Genomic DNA, 24,876 nt, shown 5'->3' on the forward strand with positions numbered 1-24,876 from the left:
TGAAACAAAGGGCTGAAACTCCCCGTGAGTCCTTCCCCCTCCACCACGCGAAAGGCTTTATAGAAATTCATCTAAAATTCCAAACACAAGATTTTTTTTTCCTTCTATGGAGAGAAATAGGAGTTCCTTCCTATTCAGCCATAAGGTTAAGTTTTCCAAAAGCCGTCTTAACGAATGTTAATTTGCTTGACAGTTCTTCAGATGTGAAACTGGTCGCCTTTGTGCCGTACTGGCATTTCGGTGTAACTGACAAAGTCGGAAGTTAGACCTGGTCTCTTCCTCTGGAATCCAGCACCCCGATCTTCAAGAGCTTCTACTTCGGAGCACTTGATGCACTACAGATGCCTTGAGAGGAGAGTCGGATCATTCTGAGAACCAGGAACAGGTGCTGGGAAGCTGGGGCACACTTTCTCAAGCCCCGCGGGCTGTCGCTCAGCCGCACGGCCTGGGCCTCCGTGGCTAGACGCGTGTCTAACAATGTAAGGGGCGTTATTCTATCAAGGCATGTAACACGCGTGTGTGCGTTTGCTGGCACGGGTCACGGCCTCCCTCCCTCTCAGGGACACCGAGGGTGGGGCAGGAGCGTATTTCCCTGACACACCCCCTGGTTTTCTGCTTTCTTTAGACTAATATAACACAAAAATGGATTACCTGTTTAAAATAGATCTGTAAAGGTAAAACACATAAATAATGAGGATTATTCTCAGGGCCAGGAGCAGGGAACTTCAAGAGGGGTCATTTGTTTTGTTAAAAAATTTCTTTATTTGAAAGGCAGAGTTAGAGGAAGAGACAGAAAGAGAGAGAGCTTCCATCCAGTGGTTCACTCCCTACATGGTCACAAGGCCCGGCCCAGGCCAAAGCCAGGAGCCAGCAGCTTCATCTGGGTCTCCCATGTGGGTGCAGGGGCCCAAGCACTTGGGCCATTGTCCACTGCTTTCCCAGGCACATCAGTAGGGAGCTAGATCAGAGGTGGAGCAGCTGGGACTCAAACCAGCACTGCTGGTGTCACAGGTGGTAGCGTAACTTGCTGTACTACAATGCTGGCCCCAGGAATCATTTGTTTAAGTTAAATGAGCTTGCTTCCATTTTTCTACTTTTCCAACTATGATTCCAATTTATGATGGTTAATATATTTCTGAAAATACTGTCAGAGTTCTTTATACACACATACATACATTATATATATACACATATATACATGTATATATATAAATTTTTTTGAAAGGTAGAGTGACAGAGGTAGAGGAAAAGACAGAGATTTTTCTATCTTCTGATTCACCCCCTAAATGGCCCCAACAGCCAGGGCTGGGCTAAGCTGCAATCAGGAGACAGGAATAAAATGCTGGTCTCCCACCTGGGTGGCAAGGGCCCCAGCACTTGGGCCATCATGCCTTGACTTCCCAGGTGTATCAGCAGGGATCTGGATTGGAAGGGGAGCAACTAGGACTCGAACCATCGCTCTGATTTGGCTGCTTGCATTGCAAGCAGTGGCTTTACTCGCTGTGCCACAAGGCCTGCCCTATCAGAGATTTTTAGATTGAGTATATTTTTCTCTGATGTAATGAAGTCTCTTCCCCTACATCGTACTGCCAGAACTGACAAGATCATGTACGGGCAGTGTGGCGTCCTAAGCAGTCCTGCCAAAGATGTCTGGCTTTCTTCCCCTTCATTTCCCCATCTGAAGCCCCTTTCAGTAATAGGATTTTATGATTCCTCCCCTTTACCTTTCTCCTGGAGGGAAGGTTTTCCCCCTCCTCCCTCTCTCCCTCCCTCCCTTCTTCCCTCCCTCCCTCCCTTCCTTCCTATCACAGGTCACAGAGGGGAGGGCAGATGCAGGAGGGAGTTTCGTGGGTTCTTTTCCTGAGCTCTGTATAGAAAGAAAAAGCTGGGAAGCAATTTGCAAAGAAGCAAGAACTTGTATTTGATCGACAGGCGACAGAAAAGCAACTTGTCCGAGAGGAGAGCAGGCGGGGTGCCCGTGCAGGACACTGGCTTTGAGGACGTGCCCAGGGTTTTTAAGGCATTGCTATCTTTTCACTGGGTCATTCTCTGGGGATGCCCGTTGGACAGGGGTTGGGGAAGGTTCACATATGGTATGTTGATTGGCTTGAGGCTCATGGAGGTAGCGGGGCTCTCTTGGAGACAGCCCAACTCTCTTTAGGGGCTCAGGCCCCTCTGCTAGTTCACGGTGGAAGATTGCAACTTGAAGGCGTGATTTAAAGCTACAAGGTCACACAGGCAGCACAGGAAGCTACAGTAGGGGAGATGCCGCCAGGTCTGGAGACAGGCTTTGTAGCCACGGCTGGCTACCTGCTTGTGAAGAACATTCTACCCACCTCTGGGGGCCCACAGCCCCAGCCCCACTGGACGGCTCACTTCCTTTCCTTCTCTTTCTTTTCCTTTCCTTTTCTCTCTCTCTCTCTTTCTGTCTCTCCCCCAACCTTTCTGCCCCCCCTTCCTTTCTTTGATTTATTTGAAAGGAAGAGCACCCAAGAGTGGGGGGGGGGGGAGATTCCATCTGTTGGTTCACTCCCCAAATGGCCACAAAAGCTGGAGCTGGGCCAGGTCAAAGCCAGGAGCCTGGAGCTTCATCCGGGTCTCCTACATGGGTACAGAGGGCCATGCACTTGCACCACCCTCCACTGCTCTCCCAGGTGCATTCACAGGGAGCTGGATCAGAAGCAGGGCAGCTGAGACCCCATGGGACGCTGGCATCATAGATGGCAGCTTAACAACTGTGCCACAACCTGGCCCTAGGTTTCTTATACTGTACTTGTTGTCCACTCTAAGTCATAGAGACTCCATGTCCTAACAGAATTTCTGAGGAGTAGGACCAGAGTGGACTCTGTGATCAGCTCTGGGTACCAGTGAATAAAACAGCTTCATGTAGATACATGTCTGATGTCGCCGGTCAGCATCTTTATAGATAAGGAAATCTGGCTCCCTAGGCCTTGCGTCCGTCAGTAGAAGAGCCAGAGGTGGTAAATGCAGTTTTTTTTCCCCCTAAGACAACCAAATGTTTAAAATAATCTGATACAAAGCTGTCTTTGGGTTGCAGTGGATTCTTCTCTAAACACTTTGAGGTTTTTTTATTCCCCCTTGGCAGGTCATTCTAAAACCATAAAGCACTAACCTAAAAACGTGTGTATTCGAGGGAATGGTCCAGGAAAGTGGGCTGGGGTCTACAGACCCGTGGGTGAGAAAGCGTGGGTTGAGCAGTCCTTAGCGTCTATGATTTCCCCCGGGACTAGTCCAACCAAGCATCAACGATAAAACAAAATGCCATGTGCAGGTTTTTTTAAAAAAAATTATTATACTTAGTGGCCAACTACACGATTACTGCAGCTCAATATTAAGGAAAAAAATTCATCTGTCACTGGTCATTTCAGCAAATCAAACCTTTCATTTTCTTGTGATCTCTGTCAGTCCTCGTCTTTGTACATTTAATTATTTTACCAATTGCACTAATAATGTACACGTGTTTTTGAGCATCGGAATTCCAAGTGTTCATAAGAGGAAATCTCAATTTTAATAACGGCCTTGATTTTCCTGAGTTCATCTGTTTGCTCACTGTTTTCTTTTGAATCTACATCTTTTTCAACAGAAATACAAAAAGCATACAACCTGTTTTTGTCTTCAAATGCCAGCGTTTTATGTGCTCTTCCCGGCTCTTGAAACCAAAGACTGAGCAAGGTTATGTCTGGGGATCTTTCCCAAACCCTGATCAAGGCCCCGTGAGGTTCCTTTGGCTCTGGGCTGCTGGAACCTCCAACAGCTGCTGCTGTGGTCGCTTCCTGGTAAGGATTGAGCAAGAAGCGTGCACAATTACTTTATGAGTCTTGATAAAGCTAAAAGGAGTTCAGCTGCGTGGTGAGTAGACCTGTTTTCCTGATTTCTGGCTATGTCACCGGCCTTAGGTTTTGTGTTGTCCTCTGGTAACAGAGGCCTCTGTTGTCACGGGAAATGAGGGCAATTTGAATAATTTAAAGCGGCCCACGGAAGTCTAAGTGGGCTCTCTACATACAAGACCCTGTGTGCGAGCAACTGTTGTGTTTGGACAGCACACAGTCCTTCAGTTCCCTGCAACTGAAGTGACAAAACCCACGTCGCCAAATCGCGTTGATGGCTTAAGACAGTAAAAAAATGATTTTTGGTAAAAAGGCGAAATAAGGAACAATTTAGAAGGATGCCTGTGATTATTCTAAAACTAGGGTTTGAACAGCATTTATATTGTAGCTCAAGCAAGTCCAGCGGTCCCCAGAACTTTCCATCCACTCTCCCTAAGTCAGGCTAGATACCTGAACGCACGCGGACAGCAACAATTCTCAATGCGGTCTAGTTCAGTTCGTGCGTGATTTCCCCAGTTACAGGTTGGCTCACTTGTCACGAAATCCTCTGTATCCCTTTTATAAAACCGGACCACTTTCCACCCCACCCCACCCCCCCCCCAAAAAAAAAGTGACTGGCAGAATCTGACATTGTAGAATCGCACGTGCCTCGTGCCTGGAGCAGGTACCTCCTGGCTGGGGTTTGCTCCCAGGCGTGCGTGCCCGGGCTGACCTCGCTCCGGGCAGGTAAACGGCCAGGAGCGAAGCAACCCCACGCTAACCCCGTGCTGGGGTTTCTCGCCTCACTTAGGAGGACTTCCCGGGGTCGGCTCTGGTCCGAAGTCCTGGCCAGCAGCAAGCCCCCCCCACCCCGCCCCAACTCCTCTGGTCGGGAAGAACTTGCTCTCGCGACCCCCTCTGCCGTCTAGTTCCAGTCGCTCCCGGCGCCCCCACCTCTCTGCCGCCCGGAACCCGGGTCCCCGGGCCACTTGCAATTCACAGCCGTGGCCCCCTCCCCGGGCGCGCGGCGGAGGCGCGGGGCCGGCGTCCCCCGGGTCCCCTGTGCGCCCCCCGGAGGGCTGGCCGGGGGGCAGGGAAGCGCGGTGGGTGGGTGCGGGCCGGCGGGGGCGGGGCGAGGAGGAGGAGGAGGCGAGGAGGAGGAGGGGTGGGGAGCGCGAGCGTGTGTGGCTGGGGGAAGCCATTGCCTGTTTAATAGTTGCTGTTGCTGCACTTCCGCTTCTCTCCCAGCGAGAGCGAGACACGAGTGGCCAGGCCCAGCCGCAGCCGCAGCAGCAGCCGCCGCGGCGGCACGGAGGAGCCAGACACAAAGAGAGGTACGGGGATCCCCCCCGCCGTCCGCCGCCCCCCGGCCGCGCCGCCCGGGCCTCGGGGACGCCCGCGCCGCCCGGGCCGCCGGGCGCGGGGCCGGAGGAGGGAGGGGGGCGGCCGGGGGCGCCCCCAGGGGTCCGGGGCCCGCCCGCGGGGGATGGGCAGGGGCTCCGGGCCGCGTGGGGTGCGGGCCGCTCGCGTCGGGGCGGGGGGTGGGGGGGCATTGTGGCTCGAACTGTCAGCGCGGCCCCGGGAGCCCCCCACTGGCCGCCGAGGGGGCCGCGAGCGGGGGAGGGGGAGTCGGGGGAGCCCCGCTGTGTGTCCCCCCCCCCCCGCCCCCAGGACGGGGCCGGCGGAGAGGAGCCCCTCCCGGGCCGACGGGCGCATTGTTATTCCCTCGCCGCGGAGGCCGGCCCCCCCCCACAGCCTCCCCTGGCCCTCCGCGGGGGGCGATCGGGCGTGTGCCCGGGACCCCGGCCCGGCTTGCGCAGCCCCGGGGGGCGGGCGACCGAGGGCCAGGCCGGCGGGGAGGGGCGTCGGGGCGCGGCGCGGGAGTGTGTGTGTGTGGGGGGGCGCTCGGGCCTCGCCGCCCCTGCCCCCACCCGGGCACCCGCTCCCCGCCCCCGGCCCCCCGTTTCGGCTTCCTCTCTCACTCCTTCCCGCCCCTGCTCTCGTCCCGACCTCGCCAAACTCCGCTCGTGGCCTCCCCCGGCCTCCTGGGCCGCCGACCCCCCGCGACCCCCGGAGAGCGGACAAAAACAGCCCCGAGGCCGGCCGCCTCCGGACCTCGCCTCCCGGCCCGGCCCTGCTTGGCCGCCTCGGCTTCCCCTTCTGGCCTGGTGGGCAGCTCGCTGGGCCCCAGACCCCTGTTCCCGCGGCCCCCACCTGGGCCCAAAACAAGCAAGCCGCGTCCGACTTGCACCAGCCTCGCTGGGCCTGCGGACTTCGGGGGAGCGCGTGTTGGGCGGTGGGCGGCGGGGGGCACCCGGCCCGGGCGCCCCTGACGGCACCGGCCGCCTTGTTTACACCGCCTGCATGGCTTGTCTGTTTCTGTTCTGTCTCCCTCCCCGCTGCAGGGGCTGTTCGCGGGGTGGGTGGGGGGTTCGCTATGTCGGATGACGATTCGAGGGCCAGCACCAGCTCCTCCTCATCTTCGTCCTCCAACCAGCAAACCGAGAAAGAAACAAACACCCCCAAGAAGAAGGAGAGTAAAGTCAGCATGAGCAAAAACTCCAAACTCCTCTCCACCAGCGCCAAGAGGTACGTGCCCGCTTTTCCGCAGGCTCCCTGTCTCCAAGTGCCTGCCTCCCAATGCGGGCCGGCTCGGTGTGCGCGGGGCTGTGTCCCCCGAAATGAAAGACGTGGCCTTGAAAGTCCTCCTGACTGTCGCTTTCGCTGCTTGTGTTTTTCTTTTTAATTATTGTCCACTTGCGACCGTGGCGGCTTGCCTCTCTCTCCATTTCTTGCTCAAGTTTGGAAGAATCTGCATCACTTTCATTGGTGACCCTCGAATCTGGTTTCAGTTGGCTTGTCCTATTAATCAGTAATCTGTGCCCCTCCCCAAAGCTGTCATCGGGTTCTTCATACTAATAGCTGCCCAGGCAACTCTTAGCAAAATGAATTCTTGGACCATTTTCCTTTTTGGTCACCTGTTGCACAGATGATATTTTTTAATAGTGTTTTCTCTACAAATTGCATAAGGAATAAATGGCTCTCGTTAGGTGGTAAAATAAATGGATGGATGAATGGATAGATGATTGATAGATAGATAGGTAGGTAGTTAGGTAAGTAGGTAGTAGATGGGACTGGTGTTGTAGCGAAGTGGGATAAACTAATGTTTGGGTTACCAGCATCCCATATTGGGGTGCCTGGGATGGAGTCTCAGCACCAGCTTCCTGCTACTGCTCCCGGGGGGCTGTGGATATAGGACCCCCACGTACCTGGGTCCTTGCCACCCCTGTGGGAGACCCAGATGGAGTTCCTGGCTGCTGGCCTGGGGCTGGACTAAGGCATGGCTGTGCAGCAATTGGGGAATGAACCAGCAGCTGGAAGACCTCTCTCTTCCCGTGCCTTCTAAATAAATACATGTTTTATTTTAAAAAAAGATTTAGTAGGTGAAGAGATGCTTTCTGAAGGAATTTAAAGAGATTTTTCTGATTTGGAGGGTTGAAGCAAATGGATCAATAATGGTTGTAAAATGGTTATTTTGAGGATTCAGTTTTGCTACTAAGAATGTCTACTTACCAGATTTCGGGGAGGCATGGTTTTTTCATGCTGTTTGCTCAGGCTGTAAAAATGTTGCTTCACCTTTGAAGCCAAGCAGTGGCTGTTTCTTCTTCAAGTCTCTGGAGGTGACCACTTGTTAGCCCTGTCGCTGTCTTTGAGTGATACCCGTGATGCCCTTGACCCTTAAAATAATCTGTAGTAAGTTCCTGGGAACCCCCAGACACCCACTCATCAATCCTCCTGTTCTCGGCTGGTCATTAAAGTGGCTATAAGGAATCCAAGTGCTGAGTTCAGACACCTTACTTAAAGAATCTGAAATCAGATGGAATCTGGGGCTGTAGGTCTGTCCATTGAGGAGGGAGCCTGCAGTTTGTACGTGCAGAGTTTGTTCTGTCATTGAAAATTTGGTCAGGTGTTTTGGTGACTTACCCATGGGCTGATGAGGGAGTGACTTGTGCTTGTTTTACATGGCGTGGGGGTCTGGGGTTCCGTGGCAAGATGGTTCTCATTGTCAGCGGCCTGGTTTGATGCCTCTGGCCGGCGCTGATGGGAGCCTGGCTGGACAAGCCGTTCCTTAACTCCTCCCATTCCCCCAAGCCTTTAGGTTCCCTGACCTGCTCAAGGCAGGGTATTTGCTTTAGGTTGTTAGTGTTTTTATATTTTGTGGGACATCCCTGCTATATACAAACCCTGGAATACCTGGGGGTGGGGTGGGGTAAAGGCAGGTGTCAAATACAAAATACCCTGCTTTGGGTCTGTGAACAGTAGGGACAGAGGGACAGGAGGATTTTTTTTCAGTAGACAGAAATTGTTAAAAAGTTGTTCAGAAATGGCTGGGATGACAGTTGGGGCTGCAAATAGTAATTTCCTATCAGTTAACATCAGGGCTTTTGTTTTTTTCCTCCAATGAATTTAACTCTCCAAGATAGCTTGCTGACCAAGTGGCTGTTGGTGTTAAAAGCAGAGCTAAGGTTAATAGCCAAAGATAAAAAATGGAGAGAGACCGTGTATCTAGGAAAGAGTAAGAGGGGAAGAAGGATGTTATTTAGTGAGAACCTGTAGAACTGCTCTGTGAAATAGAAGGGCTTGGAAGGGAGGTGTTGGTGTAGGGCCCCAGGTACCAGGAGGCAGAGTAACCCGGTTACAGTCGAACTGCATATTGGAAAGTGGTCTCCACGCCAGGGCAGAGGAAGGCCCCCTTGGACAGTGGCCTGAGCCACTGTCATTAAGTGGGTTGCTAATCTCTGGCCAGCACCGTGTTCTGGAAATGGGCAAGCACTGGCTGTCCAGATGAAGTGGCCATAGGGCTGCCCGCATCACACATTTTAGGTATTAAAGAAGCAACTACCTCTTCAGTGAAAGTTTTATAGCAGGAGTTGGGGTGGCGAGGAGAAGTGAAGAAGCCCTGTGTTCTTCTATGCCCTGGGCTCGGGGAGGAACCTGTTGCCTGGCGCACAGCAGCAGCTGAATGAGGAGGAGAGAGGCCGGGGTGCCTGCTGTCTCGGGACACGCTGCCCCTTTCTAAAGCTGACCAGATGGGTGGGGGACAGGAAATGTCCTCCATTAGGAAGCTTTCAAGAACTTCCCAGTTGTCACCTTTCATTTCTCTGTGGAGCAGACAGCGCCTTGGAAAACCCACGCCTCCTGGCAGGCAGCTAGCCTCTCTCCCTACCCTCAGAAAACCCTAGGGGAGAGAAAAGCACGCATTGTGATTCAGATCGCCGCGCGTGTGCGTGCACACGCATGTCTTCCCTGGGCGAGATTTCTGAGTTGTGACACAGCCGGGTAGGGCCTCGCGTGGTTATAGAAATAGGCACCGCGGAGAAGGTGGGAGACGCCCGAAGGCCCCAAACTTTGTCGAAACCATTGATGCGCCTAGCTCGTAGGTGAGCCGGAGACAAAGGCCAGGCCCCTGCGAACGGCCTGCGGGCTTGGCCTGGGCGTGGGGGTGGGGCGCTGCCCAGGGAGCACCCCCGGGCCGGCCGTGTGTCCTTAAGGCGGCCCGGGCGTCGGCACGAGCGTGCGGCGCAGGCCGCGGCCGCTGCACCTGCGTGGGCCGCGGGGTGGGCGGAGAGGGGCGGCGCCGAGCGTGGCCCGCGTGGGCTCGCCGGGCCGCGCGGGTCGGGGCGCCGAGGCGCGGGCGGCGACGGCTGCTCCCCGGCGAGGCGCGCCCGCGGCCTGGGCCGCCCGGCACCACGGCGGCCAGGTCCGGAGGGCCCGAGGGGGCTGGGAGCGGCCATGTTGGCTTCGTGCCTCAGGGCGCCGGGCGGCCGGGGTCGGGGTCGGGGTCGGGCTGGTGCTGGGACCCTTTGCCTGCCGGGGTGGGCGCGATGGACCGCGGCGGGCCTAGAGGCGCAGGGCGGCCCGAGGTGGTCGCGTCCTTCCCGGGACTTGGTTCTGGGCAGAGGGGAGGCTCAGGGGAAGGAGCCGGGAGCGGGGCGCGCGGGTTGGACCCTATAAAACGATTGCCTAAAGGGAGCGCACGGAGAAGCAGGTGTGCTGGGTGTGCGCAGGCCAGGTCGGAAGCCGCCCGCCTGGGTGTGGAGTGGAGACCCCGAGCGCCGCCTCCCCGGCCTGGGCTGCGGGCCCCGGCGCCCCGCCGAGGCCGGTGGGGACGGTCGGTCGGACGCGCCCGCCGCTCTGGGCGCGCAGGTGCCAGGCTGCCAGCGCCTAACGCTGTGTTTGTCTCTTCCCGACTCCAGGATTCAGAAGGAACTGGCAGACATCACTTTAGACCCTCCACCCAACTGCAGGTGAGCTCCTTTCAGGTCGTTTCCTTCAAATTCTGCTAACCGCTGGCTTGGATTTTTTTTTTTCCCTCTTTATTGTAGTTTTTTTGCTTTAATTCTTTGCTTAACGCTTGTTTTGGTGCTTAAAAAAAATCAGTAACGGCTGAAATTAATCAACCTGGGTAATGTTTTGATGAGCCTCTGACAAGCTCTGTGGTGACTGTGGTGAAGAGAAGTCACGGATTTGTTCGGAGTGACGCTTACCTACCCGGAACAAATCCGTAAACTTAGGGATCCCCCGTGCACAGTCATGGGTCCTTCATATGCAGTTAGGGATGATGTAGAAACCTTTCAGCTGCTCGGTGCGTTTTGTTTTCGAGCACTGCTTTGCTGTAGTAACCTCTTACTCAGGTTCTGCCAAGATAGAGAGCGTAGACTTCCACACTGGCCCTCACACGCACTCCCCTGTGCACGTGGCGGGGCAATTCAGGAACTCGTTTGTGGCTTTGATGAAAAGATTCTGTTTTAAATGATAGATCTGAACGCTTCCCTGGCAGTGTTTCTCTTCGATACTGCTTCCTTCAGACTCTGATAGGTGTGTTTCAGTTTCAAAACCATCTGAACCAGTTTTTCACAGGGTTTGTTGGACTTTCAGCCTCTCTAGCCATTTTGCCACTGTTTTGTTGAGTCGAGGTGGGAGACCTAATGTTGTAACAGAGCCAGTTATTCGAGGGAGATTCGTTGTTCAGTTCTGTAACTGCCAGAGTTTAAAAATGAAGTGGAACTTTGATCCTGATGATCAGTTCTCCCAATAGACATTGGATTCAGAAGCGTTCTCAACTTCTAGCAGGTGGGAGTAGAAGTTATGGACATGAAAGCATTAGGTGGTCACCCGCAGAGTTTGTGCTAACTGAAACATTGTACTTGTTGACACTGAACTTGCTAGGTTATGATCAGCGGATTAAATGGAGATTTTAATATTGCCATTCTGCATAAATTCCTCCTTAATGTTGATGAGGTGTGGGATGCTCATTGGTGAAATTTTATCCTGTTTTGTGAGGAGGGTCACCTTGGGTTTGAAATGTTGTTAAGCTGTAGGTTGCATGTAACTGGACCACTTGGACATCCTTGAGGATTTCGCTCAAGGTCAGTAGGAGTCTCTGCAGACAGTGAGAAAGTGGAGAAATGGTCCAAGACTGAGGCTTGGGGTAGTTTGCTTTCCCTTGAGTGGATCCGCCGTTGGCCTGGAAGCCCTTGCTGGCCCGGTTGGGAGCAGACGGAGGACCTTCCGCACGGGAGAGGTGTGGGCAAGGTGTGGTTCCTGTTCCTGTTCGGTGTCGTGTCTCTCCTCCGTGTGTTGCTTGTGAGTGCAGACAGCTGCAGCTTATCAAAGGAGACGGTTTTTGGAAGACTGGTTCCAAAACTAATAACATTTAATGAAACATGTAATGGCTTTCTTATGACTAAGTGCAGCCAAATTTAGAATTGTAAAAAATTTGAAGATTTTCGTGGGATTAATCATTTAAAACACTAGGAGAAGTACACTTGAACGTCACATCATTTTGGCTGAGTTCACGTGAGGTCCGTGCTGGTGAGGCAAGTAGGACTTCTTAGCTTCAGAACTGTCCCCTTCAGTGTTCAGTGTTTGAACCTTAGCTGCAGTCGGCACACGCCGCCGGGGCTGTTGGGGGCTGGTGGTGGGTAGACAAACCACAACGTACCTAAGCATTTTGAGAAAAATGTCTAATTGCAGAGAAAATGCCAGGTGGTTTTATTCTGCAAGAGAATGTATTTTTTTTTTTTTTTAAATAAAAACCACTTTATTTTCTGAAGACATCGTCAGTAGAGACCTTTAAGTAGCATACAGTTTCTGCTTTTGGTTGGTTTACTGGTGTTATTTTCTTTGTGTTAATACAGTAGTAGCTTCAATATTCAGCTCTCTTAAATGAGTCTGGTCTTTTTTGCTGGTACCTGATGGGATTTAATTATTTAATGTTTTAATGTGCTAATTGTTAGAAGATGGAAATGGAGAATTTACTTGGGTGATACTTTTTGAAGTTAGTGTCCAATTAAAATGTGTGATTTAAATGATACCTTAAATGAGTGCATTTTTTAAAGAAACAACTTGGCTAAAGTTTGCCTCAACTTTCGGGCTTGAGGGCTTGGTTCCAGCTGCAGTGGTAATTTCCACTATGAACTGTATTTTCAGTGAGCTGAATACTTGGTTTTCACGTACGTGTCTTTGTCCTTTTACGCTTCTGGGGCGTCCTTTGTTCATCCAGAATTTACTCTCTAGTTTTAAACTTAAACACATTATTGGTATGTAGCACTCGGCACATGGTAACTTCTCAATGAACAGTTGATTACTGCAAACCAGGGGACGAATTGCCTTTTGGAGGAGGGTATGTTGCTTGGGTTCATTAATGGTAACAAAAATACTTGGATTTGAAGTAAACTTCAAGTCTGTTTGAAATGCAGTTACTAAATGTGTTATAACCCATGAATACATAAACTGTTAATACTGTGTATTAATTATGTTGAGTAGTTATTTTAAGAGCAAAATGCAGATTAGATTTAATGACCAGATCACGCGTTATTTTTAGGTGACTATTCTAAAGTATCCTTATATTGCCATATCAATCAAATGCTTATTTTTAGTATCTCAACTATTTTGGTGTTTTATATCAGAGTCTTCCAGCTCACTGTGCGTTTGGTTGGGCTTTTTTCCCCTACTGTTTGGTTGGCTCTGTTCTTTTAGGGAGAAAAATGTCTTCTTGGCTATTGTAATGACTCCCTCAAGCCCACCCTCTCTCGGCTTGTAGAATGACGCCTTGCAGACGGGGGAGTCAGCCAGGCTGCGTGGTTGATAGCCCAGAGCTCCGGTGTGCTAAGTGGACTCGTTACAGCTGTGTAACCAGCCCGCAGACGCAAGTGTCCGTGGACAGCATGTCTGCACATACTAAATGGGATATTTTGTCTAAATGCTGTCAACTTTAGTTTTATTTAATGAAAACATCTGTATGTTGAGTAACCTTCTCATATGAAGCCTAAAAGTTCAGGTTTTGGAGGAGAGGGTGCTGTTTTAAGAAAATTGTCTTTGAGCAGTAATTTAAATATTTTAAGCATGGTGGGGGGGGATACTAACAGTAAGTTCCCTGTAACTTCATTCCATTTTGGGCGTTATTTTTCTGTTTTCTCAATATGTAAACCTGACTAAATCAATGCTTTTTATTTGTTTGGGGAGAACTGTGTTATATATAATCAGATACAGTTGGATTTCATATACAGCTAAATCAGACTTTTTAAAAATGGTTTAAAGGCGAGAGAAGAGCATTTTTAAAAGATTAGTGCATTTGTCTAAGAAAGTTAAATTTTCTCAGCTTCCTTTTCCTCCCCTGCAAGGGACCAGTACCTACCTGGCTTGCCGACCGTGCCGGTTGTAAAGGTCAGTTGATAGGCCGGCGCCGCGGCTCACTAGGCTAATCTTCCACCTTGCAGCGCCGGCACACCGGGTTCTAGTCCCGGTCGGGGCGCCGGATTCTGTCCCGGTTGCCCCTCTTCCAGGCCAGCTCTCTGCTGTGGCCCGGGAGGGCAGTGGAGGATGGCCCAAGTCCCTGGGCCCTGCACCCGCATGGGAGACCAGGAGAAGCACCTGGCTCCTGCCTTCGGATCAGCGTGATGCGCTGGCCGCGGCGGCCATTGGAGTGTGAACCCACGGCAAAGGAAGACCTTTCTCTCTCTCTCTCTCACTGTCCGTTCTGCCTGTCAAAAATAAAAATATAAATAAATAAATAAAAAAGTAAAGTTCAGTTGAGGTTCGAGTTCTCTGATTTATGGCAGTGTGATTACAATGATGGTTCCTACTTTTTGACTGATACTGCCTTTGCGTTATTTGTGTGTTAAGCCATTAGACAGTAACACAAGAATGCACGCTTTTGAAAAACTCTGGTTAGAAGTGAGTGGAGTGAGAAGCAAAAGCTGTCCCTTGGGGCCTCTTCTGATCCTGTTCCTTGCACAGAGATTCCTGGGGTTAGCCAGACGGTTTCTGGAAATTTGCATTGCTGTATTTTCCTTGATTCATAAAATCCCCCGAAATTGGTGGTAACGGTGGTGAGGGTCGCTGTGGAAGTCCCAGCCTCCTCGCCCTGGGGCTCCTTCCTTTGCAGAGGTTTGGGGTTGTAAGTGGTTGTTGGGGTGTGAGAAGCGGCCTTAACAGAAGTCCATTCTGCCCAAGTGTGTCACCTTACAAACTGCAAATACCCTCCTTTTTAGTATTTTTTCATTCTCCTGGTGTTAATGCATGCAGGAAGGGTAGAAGTGTGACGCAGCATCTGAGGACGCTCGGTTTTGTGCTGGCGTTCCTCTGCAGTGCTGCCGTTGCGGCGCGGGCACCTTTGTGTGTAAAGCAGTGTTGAAAAGTAATGAGAACCAGGAGACGGGAACGTCAGCCCAGTCAAAACAGCACCCAGATGAGGGTCAGGCGCCTGGAAATGAGACCATCACCTGCGCCTGCGCCTGCGCAGGTTAGAAGGGACGGCCGCTCTCTGCAAGTGAATTGCTTTCCACATCAGCAGGAACTTGTGTTTACCAAAAGACCATGTTTCTGTTGCAGAAACGCATTCCTGTTGTTCCTTCAAAAGCTAAGCAATTACCGAGTGACCAGTGATTCTAGTCCTGGGCATAGCTTCCTAGGATTGAAAGAGACGTGCGCAGGTGCTTGTATGCAGCGTTTCTCAGAGCCGAAGAGTGGGAGGGACCCGGACATGCTCTAACAGACGAGCAGATGGTGCAGTAGGGCACCTCCATGGAGGGGACCGTTCAGCCACAGAGAGGAGCGAGTTCTGGCCCCTGGCTGCAGCGTGGGTGAGCCTCGAACGTCTCACGGAGTGGAGCGAGCTAGTGCTGTGTGAATCCACGTACGTGAAGTACCCAGAACCGGCGGCCTCGCAAGGACAGAAGGCAGAGTTGTTGTCTCTTTCTTAATTGGTGTAGCGTTTATGTGTGCACTGGTGGAAGTTTTGGAAATAGTGGTGACATTGTCAATATAATTAACACCAATAACACTGAATCTTGTACTTAAAATGGTTAGAGTGGGAGATTTTATATCACAATAAAATAGATCACTGTGAAAATACCAGTATTTTGAGGAAAATGCCTGTAGCTAAGAAGGCAGCTCTCAAGTTTTTTGGATCCTTGTAAAGGGTGCTGTTAAATTCCGCTAACGAACCTCGAGTGCCTGTTAAACAAAGAGACGCTGCCTTTAAGGAGGTCATGGTTTTGTAAAGGTGGTAAGAAACACACACGTCCTTTGATTAGTGCTTGGAAATACGAACATTGCTTGGTAAGTAAGAAATGGAAACGCCATGTTACAGAGGCTCAGCAGAGTGAGCCGTGACCTTGACCTGGGTGCGAGGGCTCTAGGCTGGGGCTCTCGGGGTTCCTCTGAGAAGTGGGGAGGGCGAGTGGAGGGAAGGCAGAGCGGGCGAGCACAGCTCCCTGCGGTAGTGAACACGCCTGTGGCCGGTATCAAGCCGTGAGGGGGTGGCAAGAGAGCAGGTCCGGGGAGTTCCTTGGTGTTAGGCTCAGGCCTTGAGTTTCATCTTCCAGATACTGGAGAGTCCGTTCATGTACAGCTGAGCAGGGGAGAGGCCTGGGGAGACAGGAGCCTGGGGGATTGCTGCAGTGGGCAGGTGGAGGCCCTCGAGGCAGAGAGGAGGGGGAGGCGGGAGGTGGTAGGATTGAGAGAGCGGCCAGTGGCTTAGATACAGTGAACTTGAGAAGGAACCTGTGGTTCTTCGGGGTGTATGGGAGGATGGAACTGCCATTAGCAGACGTAGCTGAGGGCAGGAAGGTGAACTGGTTTGAGGGACACCAGCAGGTGCGGCTCCTGTCCCCACAGTTAGAAGCAGTGTGATTATATGCTTCATTGATTATATACAATGCTTAATGTGTTGCTGCCACTGAGTAGGCCCTCAGTAAATATTTGCAGTTTGATTATATTTGTTTATTATTTATTAGTCATTATTGAACTCTCAGATCGTCCCACTTTTAGATTAGATTAGACAAATTAAGTAGATCGGAAGCTCCCTACATGTTTTCCCCAGCTTGGGTAGTTTGAAAATTTTCAAACCAGTGGAAGAGTTAGGAAACTACAGCAGGCACCCCTTCTGCAGCCTGACCAGCTGTCTACGTTTTACCACGCCTGTCCTGTCCTGGCGTGTCTGTGTCCCTATGATCAGCTGTCTACGTTTTACCACGCCTGCCCTGTCCTCGCGTGTCCCCGTGTCCCTACTTGGTGGGACTGCTTGAAAGTGAGCTGTGGGCATCACGGTGCTTTGTGGTTTTGGGTCTGAACGCGCCGAGTGTGAGGTGGGCCAGCAGAGGTGTGCAGGCTGGAACCGTCCACACTGGATTTGCAAGTTTGGGTGATGGTGTTAAAGTGCTGGGGTTGCCAGGGGAGACAGGAACGCTGAGGGGTGTCTGCAGGGGAGACAGGCACATCAAGAGGATGTGGAGAAAGAAGCAGTAGAGAGGCAGGCAGACAGCGAGCCCTCAGGGAGGTCGAGGAAGGGTCCCCGTGGGCTTCAGAGTAAGAACTTAGGAGTGGGCTTTTTGGGCTGAGAGGAACAAGTACATGGAGGGAAGAGTGACAAGAAAGGGATGCGATTTTTTTTTTTAAGAGATTTATTTATTTGAAAGGTGGAGTTACAGAGAGGCACAGGTGGTAGGGGTGGGGTGTCTTCCATCTGCTGGTTTACTCCCCAAATGGCTGGAGCTAGGCCAATTCGAAGCCAGGGGATTCTTCCCGGTCTCCCATGCGGGTGCAGGGGCCCAAGCACCTGAGCCATCATCTTCTGCTTTCCCAGGCCATAGCAGAGCTGGATCGGAAGAGGAGCAGCCGGGACTTGAACCTGCACCTCAGACGGTGGCTTTACCCACTGAGGTACAGCCCTGGCCCAGATGGCCATGTTTTTTCCAACACAGTTGTAGAGAAGGGGTTCGAATATGGAACTGAGGCCGTGAGTGCAGAGCTGTTTGGAAAGACTGGTAGCCTGGGATTCGGAGAGTGAGACAGTCTGAGAGGATTAGAAGCGCTTTGGTGCTTGAGTAGCACTCCCGCTACATGCATGGAACTGCGAAGCAGCAGCATCTGTCTCTGGCTTGTTCTTTCCCAGTAGATGTGAAGTTTCTTGGGAGCAGGGATGATTATCTTTGTATCCCTACAGTGTCCAAGAAAGGGGAGATAAACAGTACACATTTGTTAAACCAAATACAAAAACCTAGTTCCAGCCTGGTGGTTTAATAGAAGATCTTCATTGCCCTCTTCAGAAGATAATGGAGGGGCCGGCGCCGCGGCTCACTAGGCTAATCCTCCACCTTGCGGTGCCGGCACACCGGGTTCTAGTCCCAGTCGGGGTGCCAGATTCTGTCCCGGTTGCTTCTCTTCCAGGCCAGCTCTCTGCTGTGGTCCGGGAGTGCAGTGGAGGATGGCCCAAGTGCTTGGGCCCTGCATCCCGTGGGAGACCAGGAGAAGCACCTGGCTCCTGGCTTTGATCAGTGCGGTGCACCGGCCGCGGTGGCCATTGGAGGGTGAACCAACGGTAAAGGAAGACCTTCCTCTGTGTCTCTCTCTGTCTACTCTGCCTGTCAAAAAAAAAAAAAAAAAAAAAAGATAATGGAAAGAGCTGGGAAATTGCTGTCGCGTTTTTGCAGCTGCCCATGGCTGGCCGTCTTAGTGTGCAAGTGGTTTTGGCAATTTTGGCCTTCCCAGAGTCACGGGAGCACTGGACCTCAGTGCGACAGGAAGACAAGGTCTGTGCAGAGGCTGGATTGTATTAGCGACAGTAGATCCCCTCCGACGTGCATGTTTTGGCTTTATAAGGTCACTGTTGGCCAACAAGGGAGCTTGAGTGTGGAGTGCTAAATAAATCCGGCTTCCTAGAGAGCCCCCCCCCCCCCAGGGCTCCCCCAGATAGTTGGTTATGTTAGAGATAGGCTGTGACATCTGACACATTCCCTATCACCACGGTTTCATAATAAGCCCATTCTTATTCAGCCTCTCTCAGGCAGCCATGCTCTGAGTGAAACAAAAGACCTAGTAACTGGTGTCAGACTGTGCTTCTAATCCCCTGGGAACCTCCCACTCTGTAGGCTAACAGCTCTCTAAGCCCCTGCTTGAGAACCCTAATCCAGGAGCTGCTGTGTGCTGCAGGCTCTTGTCTTAGAGCATACACACAGTTAATTATGGATTGCTTCCTGGAGCCCATGCCACACTGCATAGATGGTGAACCTCTGGAAGGCCAAGGTGATGTTCCACCCCAGCCAGAAACGTCCTGCAACGCCAAAGACTTTCATGCGCAGAATAATTTATAAAGTTGTCACTCAGCTTTGTTACCTGGCTTCAGGGTACTGTGCACTCACGTTAACAGAGCAGTTAGAAACTGAACTCCGTATTTCAGTCTTTTGTGCTGCCCTGAATTGACAAATAGAGTGAAACGCCAGGCCAAAGTAAAGGGGCTGGTACACCTCACAGGTGTCAGATCTGACTCGTCTGTGGTGACCTTTGCAGTACTAAGTGTTAAGTCAGAGCCCTCCGCAGAGTGGTCTCGGTGGGGTCTGCAGTGTTGCCGTGGTGAGCAGTGTGTGCACTCCAGGACCTGTTGGGTGTTTGGGAGTCTGTTCCGGTTGGTCTGGGCTGGATCCCTAGTGCGCAGTGCAGTGGAAGACACTGAAGGACACTTTCAGCCAGCAGTATAGAGCAGCTTGGGAGAACAGGTTTAGATGTGATGAAATTCAGCAAGTTCGACTGCGTCCGGGAAGCAGTGATGTACGCAGTACTAGCGGCTCGGGCAGATCTGATCATTACGCTGTCTGCTGTGCGTTAGGCATTGTTCTGTAGGTGACTCAGATGGCTGGATCTTGGCTTGAGAAACTTGGGTTTTAGTTGGCAGAGCAGACAGTGGCTGTCACTGGTGCGATGAGTAGCAGGAAAGAAATTAATGGGGTGCAGTGATGGAGGTTAATTAAGAAGGGGTGGAGCTTACCTGGAGGAGCCTCATGAAGACACTGAGGGGAAGTCCTGAGGACGAGAAGGGAAGCAGCCTCGCAAGAAGCCCAGGAAGAACGTCCCCGGCGAAGGGACGCAGAAACACAGCAGCCTGCGGGTGTGGGGAGCCAGGGGCTGCAGAGCCCTGCCATGGCGAAGAGTTTGCATTTCATTCTGGGAACCGTGGAAAGGCATTCAAAGGTTTTCAAGCAGAGAAGTGACATCATCCAGCAATGATTGAGATGGCTTTTCCCCTCCCCCATGCTGGGAGGAGAATGGCTGGAGGAAGGCACCAGTGGAAGGAAGGAGACAGGGAAGAGGGCTGTGCTCTTGCCGGTTAACTGGTGATGGTAGCCGGGATTCAGGTGAAGCGGTGGAGGAGTTAAAGCCCCTGGACCCACAATGGATTGCATATGACAGGTGATGGACAGAGCAAGCGGGACTGCATGTCTGTGGTTTTCCCAGTTGACTAGATGATAGTGGTTTTGGTTTTGGTTTTTAATTTACTTTTACAACAAAAATCATTGTTTTGTTTATTTTCATCTACTTGAAAGGCAGAGAGAAAGAGATGCAGATCTTGGATCTCCTGGTTTACTTCCCAAATGCCTGCAGCAGCCAGAGCCGGGCCAGATTGAAGCCCGGAGCCCAGAACTCCATCCTCATGGGTTGCAGCACCCTAAGCACTTGAGCCATCACTAGTTGCCTTCCAGGATGAGAGAGCAGGAAGCTGGATCAGAACTGGAGCAGCAGGGACTTGAACCAGTGCTCCAGTGGGGGATGGGGCATCCTGAGTGGCGGCTTAACCTACTGCACCACAACACTCACCACGGTGTCTTGTGAGCCGGGCTTTGGGGGTATGGTGTGCATGCGTGTGCTGGATGAGGGTGTGATGGAAACGACTCCTTTTTGGACATGGTAGGTTTGAAATCGGTTCTCATGACACACTCAAATGAAGGTGTCCAGTGGAAATTAGACACAGTAATTGGGACGGGAGGACTCTGAGCGGGAGACGCGTGTGGGAGACTTCACCACATGGAGGCTCCTGGATGCCCTGGAGAAAGGAAGGAGGTGGGAGCGGAGGGCCGGGGCTGGAGCCTGGGGCATGTGGCTTAGGAAGCACACCCTGGGAGAAGCCAGCAGAGGGGAGGGTGCGAGTGCGGTGTCCCGGAGCAGTGGGGAGTGTGTAGAGCTGCGGTGGTCATCACGTCTGCAACAGTGCTGTGAGGTGGAAAGATTGAGACAGCAGGCAGATGCTGGATTTCAACAGCTCAGCTTTCGCGGGCGACCTTCATGTCACAGTCAGTTTAGAGGGGATGATGGGAAAGGGGGGATGATGTCCAAGGACAACATGCTTGTGTTATCTTCCCACTTGGAAGATTGCATTGTATTGATCCAGAAAAGTTTCTTGCTTTTATTTCATTTTTATACTTTAGTGCAAATTTTTCTTGCTTGCTTTTCAAAAATTTATTTGAGAGATGGAGAGGAGGAGAGAGACACACAGACAGGCACAGACACAGTCCGCTGGTTCCTGTCTCAGTGCTGACGTTGGCCCTTGGCTGAGGCCTGGGGCCGGGAACTCAGTCCAGGTCTCCCAGGTGGGTGGCAGGGACTCCATTACTTGAGTCATCACCTGCTGCTTCTGGGCTCTGCATTATCATGAAGCTGGAGTCAGGAGCCAGGATGGGCATCAAACCCAGGCCCTCTGACATGGGAGGCAGGCGTTTGAAGCACTAGGCTAAGTCCCTGTCCAGGACAGAATTTCTTAGCATTGTATGTATATTTTTTCAGGGGGAAGTGTCTAATTTTCAGTGGATTCTCAAAGGAATTTTTTCTAGTTTCCTCTCCTGATTAAACAAAGTCCTACTTTATGAAAGTCAAGATGTTTGTGATCTTTGTGGCTAATTTTGTAGCATGGGTATTCTAAGTATATAGTGGCAGATCCTTATATTACATCTTGATGAATTCCTTTAGCAGCAGTGCATTAAATGAGAAATCAGGAAATTACTGATGCTGTCCTTAAAGGTGTTTACATGCTTTGATCTGTGTTGACCTTTTGTATTGGTTCCAACTTGAGAGTGTACTAGAAGGTGTGGGTACCTGCATTTGCTTCTTAAAATGGTTTGTTTATTAGAGAGGTGGAAAGAGGGTGTGCTTATTTGCTAAATTCTGGAGCCCGTAGGTAGGCAGGACTCCTGCATGCGTGACAGGAGTGAGTCACCTGACCCATTCCTCGCAGCCTCTCAGGGTCTGCACTGGTAGGGCGCTGTAGCTGGATATCAACCCCAGGTACCCCACTGTGGGATGCAGGCAGCTGAGCCAATGGCGAGGATAAACACCGAGCGTCTGTGTTTGCTTTTAGTATAGCATGAGTTATTTATCATTGTCAGTTCTTTCCATGCTTTTAAGATTGGCTGTTAGGTTAATACTTTACACTGGATGTGCCTAGAACTGATGTTTCAGATGATGGCAGGTACTCTTCGTCATGCTTACCTTGATATTGGAGGGTGGAACTTAGACGTTGTCCTCAGGGTTGGGAGTCACTCCTCTAGTTCAGAGAGTGATTAGTTGAACCACAAAGCATTAGGTGCTGCCAGAGGAAAGTGAATGACAACATATGGAGCCACAAGTGTTTTGGCTACACAGGAGTTTTGTTCGACAAATAATGTAAATTTCTCCTCCTGCTCAAGCAGCCTTTGCCTCCCTGTGGGAATACATCTCAGTTTTTAGGTAATTTATTGGAATCAATGTTAGAAAAATTTCCTAGCAGACTTTAATAAACACATTTATCCTAAATAAAAGGAGATCATTGAATTAGTATACATAAAAGCCCCTAAAAGAAAACATTTGGTTTATTGCAGGCACCCAGGAGGATTTGTTACAAACATGAAAGATAACTTTCCTCTAACTTAAATAAATATTTCAGAGCTAGTGCGTGTTACGTGATTAGGGTGATGGTGTCCAGAGAGTGGCAGTGAAGTGAGCAGCATCGTGTGCTATTTAGAGTCTGTGATACTGCTGGAGTAAGCCCTCTGTGAAAGCCAGGCGTAGCTGCTTGCTTGCTTCCTTTTTTTAAAAAAAATATTTATTCATTTATTTACACAGAGAAAGGAGAGGCAGAGAGAGAGAGGTCTTCCATCTGATAGTTCACTCCTCAGTTGGCTGCAACAGCTGCAGCTGCACCGATCCAAAGCCAGGAACTTCTTTCGGTTCTCCCATGCGGGTGCAGGGGACCAAGGACTTGGGCCATCTTCCACTGCTTACCCAGGTTATAGCAGAGAGCTGGATTGGAAGTGGAGCAGCCGGGTCTCGAACCGCCGCTCATGTGGGATGCTGGTGCTTCAGGCCAGGGTGTTAACCCGCTGCGCCACAGCGCCGGCCCCAACGTAGCTGCTTCTGCAGGACTGGTGCCCCCCGGGAGACATTGCTTGCTTGTGGCTTAGACTCTGGAGGTGTCCTCACATGCAGAGTGAACGGTCAGGTGATGGGGACCAGCCCTAAAGTAAGTCACACGTTGAAGATACAGGGCTTGTTAGAGCTGAAATGTGAAGTTGGTTTCCATTCTGCCTGTCCATGGTGCTGGAGTCTGTATACTGGATGTAGGAATTGCTACATTCTCACGTAGGGAGGAAGTTCCATAGGGTGGTATCTACTAATTAAAACAAACCTCTGTGGAAAAAAGTAGAAGCACTTAATAGTTTCTTGGAATTTTTGTAGCGAGGAAGGACTAATACACTCCTTGTCTGTTGTCTGTCTGTTGTGAGGTATGATTTGATAATGGATTTATTTCCTTTCTTTTTTTTTAGACTTATTTATTTGAAAGGCAGAATTACAGAGAGGCACAGAGAGAGAGAGAGAGAGAGAGAGAGGTTTTCCTCCGCTGGTTCACTCCCCAGATGGCACAATGGCCTGAGCTGTGCTGATCTGAAGCCAGGAGCTGCTTCTGGGTCTCCCTCGACAGTGCAGGGGCCTAAGAACGTGGGCCATCTTCCACTGCTTTCCCAGGGCATAGCAGAGAGCTGGATCAAAAGTGGAGCAGTTGGGACTCGAACTAGCGCCCATAGGGGATGCCGGCACTGCAGGCAGCGGCTTTACCCTCTACACCACAGCGCCAGCCCCGATCATGGATTTCTGAAGAAAGCCATCTCATTTGACGGGGTGACTTAGTAGATAAAAAAAAGAGTGGTGATTTTATACATTCTGTCTCCATGTGACTGGTGCTACATTTCACTTTATCTTTGTTTTCCAGGGCCACTCTTAAAACTTCTTTGTAGTTGGTGGTTTGTTGTGGTTCACTTTTGTTGCTTTCCCAAGCGGTGAACTTGGCAGTCTGATAGGAGTCGCTTCCAAGAGCAGGTACTTTTCAGTTCCAGACCTTCCCGGTGCCCTTCCAGCTCCTGAAGGAGGGCGAGGCTAGAGGATGAAAACACCTGCAGAGCACACAGAGGCGCTGGCGTGTGGTTGGACGCGCCGCAGGGTTAACTTGCAGCGTGGCAGGCAGTGCACTGTTGCATTCCTGACTTTCCCCACCTTCCTGGACTCTCGCCCCTTCCTGCCCCTTTAAGAAAGATGTTTATTAGCTCACCAGTTTTGTTGCTTTAGAAACTTCCTGTAGAAGTTTGCTGTGCTTGACTTTTCAAGGAGCAGATGCAGTTTTGTGTACTGAGACTGTATGTATGACTTGTTAAGGGCCTAGACTTTGAAGGTTTTATTCATGTCCTAAAAGGTGCTTACCAGGTCCAGCAGTGTTAGTAATTATATTCCTGGAATGAGGTTGAAAACAGTAACATAACATCATTTGCAGCCTGGGAATTGTCTGTACCAATCAAGACTTTTGTTCCAGGTAACTCTTATCGCTAGCTTTGCAAGCGTATTGAGGCCTGGCACAGTTATCAGTGACTCAGCTTGCGTGGGCAGGGCGGTCTCCTGCCTGCCCCACCTGCGTTTCTCTGCCTGTTTTGCCGTGACCCAGGCTGAGCAATGTACATGGTTGACAATCTGCCAGTACCCCGTCTGTGCCTCCCCTGGCTTATTGCATCATGTGGCCCTTGGAGTGAAGGTGTAACTGTAGCTAGCAGCTCCTCGGAACACTCACTCATTCTCAACGTTTATTGGGCATTTACCGCTGTGCCAGGTTATACTGAAGACGCTGGCAGTGAGAAGGACCACGTCCCTGCTTCCACGGGGATTTGAACCCTATGGCAGACCAGGCAGAGTGGGTCATTAGTGGGTACCACGTGGGGAGAAATCCAGCTATGAGAAGGGCCTTTTAGGGCGAAAGCCAGCAAGAGTGCTGAGTGGTGAGGGTGGGGTCAGAGGAGGCATGGTGGACAGTCACGGTGCAGGAGTGGTGTGCCACCACAGTGGGCCTGTGTTTGAAGAATACCTCATACAGTTTTCAGCTTATAAAAAATAATCTTCATAAAATGCATATATAGCATTATGAACTGGTTTATTTTTAAGGTTTTTATTTATTTGGAAGGCAAAATTACAGAGAGAAGGGGACTAGACAGAGGGAGAGATCCTCCAGCTGCTGGTTTACTCTCCAAATGGTCTCAACAGCCAGGGCTGGGCCAGGCCGCAGCCAGGAGCTGGGAGCTCCATCTGGGTCTCCCACGTGGTTGCAGGGGCCCAAGACCTTGAGCCATCATCTGCTTTCCTAGGCCCTTAGCAGGGAGCTGGATCAGAAGTGGAGTGGATACCAACCGAACTGGCACCCGTA

General features: G+C 51.2%; 1 protein-coding gene and 1 long non-coding RNA gene across 4 annotated transcripts in view; both read left to right on the plus strand.

Annotated features, from left to right (window-relative positions):
- The window catches only part of LOC108177937 (uncharacterized), an 82,747-nt gene extending 79,017 nt beyond the window's left edge, over positions 1-3,730 (plus strand). The window contains exon 4 of the long non-coding RNA XR_016233328.1: positions 3,605-3,730. This is a non-coding gene — a long non-coding RNA (uncharacterized LOC108177937). The remainder of the gene's footprint in view (positions 1-3,604) is intronic.
- A 1,220-nt stretch (positions 3,731-4,950) lies between these two features.
- UBE2E1 (ubiquitin conjugating enzyme E2 E1) overlaps positions 4,951-24,876 on the plus strand; it is a 76,088-nt gene continuing 56,162 nt past the window's right edge. The window contains exons 1-3 of one of the 3 annotated variants that reach the window (XM_070072858.2): positions 4,951-5,161; positions 6,233-6,416; positions 10,085-10,135. In XM_070072858.2, coding sequence (XP_069928959.1) covers positions 6,265-6,416; positions 10,085-10,135 — 203 coding nt within the window. In that variant the 5' untranslated portion in view covers positions 4,951-5,161; positions 6,233-6,264. Of the gene's footprint in view, positions 5,162-6,232; positions 6,417-9,208; positions 9,269-10,084; positions 10,136-24,876 lie in introns of those variants that run through there. The other 2 variants (XM_070072859.2, XM_089332309.1) reach the window with 2 other exon arrangements.

The sequence above is a fragment of the Oryctolagus cuniculus genome, chromosome 4, assembly GCF_051225735.1.
Source record: "Oryctolagus cuniculus isolate XC-2025 breed Fujian yellow rabbit chromosome 4, ASM5122573v1, whole genome shotgun sequence".
Lineage (NCBI taxonomy): Eukaryota > Metazoa > Chordata > Mammalia > Lagomorpha > Leporidae > Oryctolagus > Oryctolagus cuniculus.